General features: G+C 40.3%; 1 protein-coding gene across 1 annotated transcript in view; it reads left to right on the plus strand.

Moving 5' to 3' along the window:
* The window catches only part of LOC107105210, a gene marked incomplete at its 3' end in the record, with an annotated part of 15,635 nt that extends 11,345 nt beyond the window's left edge, over positions 1-4,290 (plus strand). The window contains exons 5-7 of the mRNA XM_015405336.1: positions 1,699-1,745; positions 3,753-3,900; positions 3,984-4,290. Coding sequence (XP_015260822.1) covers positions 1,699-1,745; positions 3,753-3,900; positions 3,984-4,290 — 502 coding nt within the window. The remainder of the gene's footprint in view (positions 1-1,698; positions 1,746-3,752; positions 3,901-3,983) is intronic.
* Positions 4,291-5,938: the final 1,648 nt, after the last annotated feature.

The following is a 5,938-nucleotide window of genomic DNA, read 5'->3' on the forward strand; positions in this document are numbered from 1 at the left end:
GATATCAAAAAAGTACTCCAGAGTGTTGTTCAGCATGGGGGTGAGTAGAAAATGAAGGCTAATCATGTTTTGGGTGTACTATTCCTTTAATAAGAGATTCTTAAAATCTATTCAGTAAAAGACAGGCAGCCAATGTAAAGAGGCCAGTATAGGCCTTATATGGTGACGCTTCCTGGTTCCAGTAAGAAGCCGAGCCGCTGCGTTCTGGATCAGTTGAAGTATCTATATCTATATAATGAATTGCAGTAATCCAACCGGGATGTAATGAAAGCATGGATAAGCCCTTCAAAGTCCTTAAAAGAACAATAGGATTACATTTTTGCTCACATCCGCAGGTGATATAAACTTGATCTAACAACAGAGCTAACTTGTTTATCTAGCTTTAAATAGCTGTCGAAAGTAAAACCAGGATTCCTAGCAGAGGTCTGACAAAACCCAGCAAAGAACCAAGAATCAGATCTGGATTTCTAGTATGAAGACTCTGACCAAATAATATAACTTGAGTTTTACTTTGATTAAGGTGAAGAACATTTTGTTTCATCCAAGATTTGAGTTCAGCTAGACATTTCCCATTTTGTAGTTTAAGGGGCATATAATATTAGGGGCCTTCAATTGACTTAAACCCACAAAAATGAAAAGATGTCGTAGAAAACTTTTTGAATTTTTCCCCTTTTCATCTTCCAACCACAAACTTTGCTAAAATTAACAGGACTGATCGACAAAAAGGAAAAAAAAAAAGGAAAGTGGCAAATGGTTAACTTTGTTTATATAAAACCAAAAAATTAGATTTGTGATCAGCTCCTGTCTTAGTAAATGTTGTACAGAGGAACCTTGATCTGTGGGACTTTTAGGATTTTCTGTTCAAGCTTTGGCCACTTTTTTAAAGAGTTCAGGCTCAGCCAGTTTGGAAAATGTGTTCAGGGCTGTTTTCATACTGGAAGGTGAATCTCTACCCCAGTCTCAACATTCGGCAGCTTTTATTTCAATTTCTACTTTATTTTTATAGCACTGAAAGATCAAAAGCACATTCCTTTTTTTTTTTAAAAACAAACTTCTATCTCACCTAGTTATAATGTTGGTTGTTGTTTTATGTGACGCTGTTGCTTGGCAAACTGCAACCTGAGAGTTGTTATGTAGTTATTGGTTATAAAGAAAAAGAAATTGTATTACATTTTATTTGAAATCGTCCAAAACCAAAAATTCAAGTTAATACATTTTTGAATTGATTATTTGCCAAGGCCTGGTACAACATAAAATAAACCTGAATAATTAAAGTTAAAAAATGCAAAAACTATAAATATTTATCTGCTCAGCTTGAGTTGAATGCCAGCAGAACAGTTAGATAAAGATTTAATTACATGGATTGGGCCAATTCCAGGTCTGTCCTCGATTTATCTCCATACATCATCACATCAGCTCTAACCTGCATTCCTTAACTCTATTTATTGTTTGCATAAGAAGGTGAACATTTTTTTCTTTCCATTTCCCTGCTATATGCTAGCTGTAGAACTTTGTTGAGATTGGTAGTAGAGTCACAGCGTGAGAAAAAATGTAAAGGGCATGAATCATTTTACCCAATCCTTAAATCAAAAGTATCTAAATTATAAAGAGAAGAGAGGTTAATGAAAAAAAGCCAACTGCCCACCTGTGCAGGTTGTAATCTGCTTTGATGTCTAACATTTACTCTCCCCTCAACAGGAGACATGAAACGTGCCAGGCCTCGTTCAAGAACCAAAGCCACCAGGGTGAGTGTTGCCAAATTCAGCAAAGCTACTCAGCGGTTCTCATGATCTAAAGACACGGATGGTTTTTGGAATTCTGAGCGTCGCAGATGATGCTGAGAATAGCTTCTAGCAAATCATTACCTTAAATTGCTTAACTCCGTAGATCCACAGGTTCTGGTATTATGACCCCGGGGCAGCGTTTGATAACGTTGATCTCTCAATTTTATTAGAGCGCCTGGAAAACTTTAGAGCACTCAATAAGCTTTAGAGGACTGGCAGAGGAGGATTTACCATCAGGCAATACTAGGCAGTTACCAAGGCCCCAAGTTACTGGGGGGCCCATTAAAGTCTGTTCACATGTATGGTTCATACAACTATTGCTTATTTGTGCTTCTTAATTATGTTTTTGATAAATATCCTTTTGCTAAAATGGCATCAGAACGTTTATAGTATGAAGTGTGTCTCAGCCCCCTAGTCTTCTCAATTCAGAGGGCCCCCTACCTGTTTTTGCAGAGGGCCCAAATTTTCAAAATCCGCCCCTGAGCACTGGACTGGTTTAAATCCTACCTGAAGAACAGGGACTTCTATGCGTCATTGGGGAACTTTAAATCAGAGACCAGAAAAGTCACATGTGGGGTTCCTCAAGGCTCCATTCTGGGGTCCCTCCTATTTCATATCTATACCCTCCCCTTAGCTCAGATTAGCCTCGTGAGACCATCCTGATCTCGCGAGCTTTCAAGGTTTCACTCGCAGATCAGTCAGGAGACTCTCCGTTTAAGAAAATTTGGAGCCGTTCGCCAAACGAACGTCCAAAATAGCGTTGGCTTTGAGGCGGGTTGAGGTGTGACGGAACGAGAAGCGCGACAGTTCAGTCTAAAGAACATGGCGGCTTCAGCCGATGAAACTAGCGTTAGCGTGGCTATCGAGCAAGTTTTATAGGAATTACAGAGTATTTCTTCACTGAAAGAAGAGCAAAACACTGCTCTGGAGGCTTTTCTCAGAGGAAAAGATGTTTTTGCTCTTCTCCCGACTGGTTATGGCAAGAGTAGCCTGGCTTGTGGTTGTGTTTTCGTCGTCGCTCTGTTAGTACGTCATATGCTTTGTTGATCTGATTGGTTTATTTGGCCCGATGTCACCAATGTCACCAGAGTGTTGGTTAGATGCTTAGAACAGATCATTATTCTTACTACAATTGAGGAAAAACCAAACTGAGGTAATAACTCTCAGACCAAAGGAGGAGAGATCTAGAGTTAGCTTCAGCTACTCCAGCTAGAAACCACTGATTATTCCTGAAATCTTGGTGTCATGATGGATTTGGACCTGAACCTTCGGAGGCTCATAAAGGCAGATACTAAGTCAACCTGAAGAACATCTCCAGGGTTAAAGGACTAATGTCCAAGCAGGATCTAAAAAAAAAAAAAAAAAAACTCATTCATCCATTTATCTTTAGTAGAATTGATCACTGCAACAGTTTTTTTATTGGTTTGCCTAAAAAGTTCATCAGACCTGCAGCTGATCTAAAACTCTGCTGCCTGAGTCCTCACTAGAACTAAGAAAGTAGAGCACATCAGCCCGGTTCTGAAGTCCTTCCACTGGCTCCCTGTAGCTCAGAGAATAGACTTTAAAATCCTTTTGTTAATCTAGAAATCACTGAATAGATCAGATCCATAACAGGTATGTTGTCAGTGGATCAACCTCCCAGACCACTCAGGTCTTCTAGCTCCAGCCTACTCTATTCACCCAGAACTAGAACCAACAAACTCCCAGAAGACTGGAAAAGAGCTGAAAGCCTTAAGTTCTTTGAAGTTACAGTAGAGCTGCTTTTGACTGTTATAATTTAAACTGCTAACTGATGTTTTATTAGTTTAAATTTGTGATCCAACTGTTTTATTTTCTTCTCTAACTTTTATTATGTTTATTCTGCTTTTATTTGTCTTCAATTTCATTATCTAATTCATGTAAAACACTTTTAATTGCCCATTTACTGAATTGTGCTATAAAACATAAAATTGCCTTGCCTTGCCTTAGGGAGAACACCCTGTTAAAAGCCTGGAGGAACTAGCAACCATCTTGGAGGTTCTGGAAGACGATCTTAGAACAAGCTGTGCTTCTCACTCCCCATCCCAAAATGTACCTTCTCCTGATTTCTCAGCCTTTCGGGAACCTTCTCCCACCGGTAAAACTTACTGAACACATCACATGCAACTTACTGAAGTCAGATCTGTGAGTTAAAATGCGGGTCTATGGTTCCCCCTGTAGATGTGATTCATGGGGACGAATATGATCAAACCACTCCAAGCCCAGAATACTACACAGAATTCTCTCCCAGCACCCCTGAATACGACGTAGCGTGGTCTCGCCCTGACTGCATGTTCTTCAGCCTCCAGCCCTCTTGTGTCGGCGACATGCAAATCCACAGTGACAGAGAGCAGGACTGGTTTAAGACGAAGCACAACTTGGATCTGAACAGCTCCGCTTTCTTCTGGACACAGCTGCAGCAAGAGGAGGGCTGGCTGAGGGCAGCATCTGATGCTGAACTCCTGACCACCGATGAGCAAGGGAGGACGTAAGTATCACTCCGTTCTATGAGTTTAAACACCGATTTCACTGCAGGTATCCCCAAAGTAGGTCCTGGAGGGCCGCTGTCCTGCAGGTTTTAGAGGTTTCTCTGCTCCAGCACAGCTGATTTACATTAATAGTTGATTAACAGAATCAGCTATGCTGAAGCAGAGAAACCTCTAAAACCTGCAGGACAGCGGCCCTCCAGGACCCACTTTGGGGATGCCTGATATAGAGAATTTACTGGAACATCTTTTCAAAATGGCATCCTGTCCCTCTGCATCTGGTTCCATTTACTCAGATGTCTGCTAAGCTGAAAACTGATTTATTTATCAATTTTTTCATTTTATTTTCTTTTTGTAGGTTTTCCATCATTACTTCATTTCTTCATTTTTCTTCATGTAGTTTTCCAACAGGGTTCATTGACGTTCCTCTTCTTGTGTGGTGCAAATAACGTCATGAACATCTTTGTTTGGCAAAAAGGATTCTTTTTTTTCCTTAACGTGAAATAAAATACAAAAAATAGAAAAAACAAAGAAACAAACATTTGCTTCCACAGTGTCAGAAAATACTGCTTCAAGTGACTTGTGGTTCGGCAAGCAAGAGAATTGCAGCGTAAATAAAAAGTCTATTCCTCAACAATGCTGATATTTAAGAATATGGAAAAATTGTATGAAGTCTACATTTATGATCAAAGACGAAACGGAAAGAAGCCGAGCAGACCGAGGCTGTATTTCAGAGCTAATGCCAGCCAGTGACAGAAGATGCTTACTGGAGCCTAGTCTGCGTAATGTCATGAAAAGCTTTGTCATTTCAAAAGAGATAACAACAAGCAACATTTTGAAATAAAATGGAAATTACAGAGAGTTAACCGCAAAGTGGAAGAAGCAGAGGGTCGTCTTAAGGCCAGAACACACCGAATCTGATTTTGCGTCCGATCCGACAGAATCGTATCGGATGAAAGTCGAATGGGATGATTTCCTGCAGGGGGCAGCGTAGCTCCGAATGAGATAGAGCCCAGGTCTATTTTAGTCAGACTACGCAGCAATTTCATGGGTCTGACAGGAAGAAAAATGCGGTTACAAAGTCAAAAACATCCACTTTGGGGGGAAAATACAAAAAAAATCAGTTAATCACACGGCTAAATATTCATTTTTTTATGTCACACATTGTGAAAAGTTAGCAGGACAGACTGGGAAAAAAAAACAATGAATGAATAATCAAAATAGAAAACTTTCCCATGATAGGAGTTCAGGAGGACAGGAAACAGAGCAGTGATCCTCTTGGAGCCTCACAAAGAAAAAAATAAATAAATCTGGCAAAATTCCCAGATCTCTCTGTGAGAATCGCCTCTCTGCCTCAGTCAGCATAGAAACCGTCTCACGGCTTTTATTGCTGAGTTTTCCTTTTCTTTAGACGTAAATGTCATTATGTTTTTAAAACAGACCCATAAAAATTCTCTATCTGTTCCAGTTTGAGATGCTGCACAGACTCTCTAAGGGGGACTTTGCCTTATAGCAGCGCTGGTTGTTGCGCAGATTTACTCACCCTGTGCAGTTGGAGCCACTCTATATGCAGTCACTGTCACATGGGGGGAAAAAACGGATCAACCAGTTCCATCTGGCCATTAAGGAGAATGTCTTGATCAGGAGTCT

Source organism: Cyprinodon variegatus, unplaced genomic scaffold (assembly GCF_000732505.1).
Source record: "Cyprinodon variegatus isolate N-32 unplaced genomic scaffold, C_variegatus-1.0 Scaffold2150, whole genome shotgun sequence".
Taxonomy (NCBI): Eukaryota; Metazoa; Chordata; class Actinopteri; order Cyprinodontiformes; family Cyprinodontidae; genus Cyprinodon; species Cyprinodon variegatus.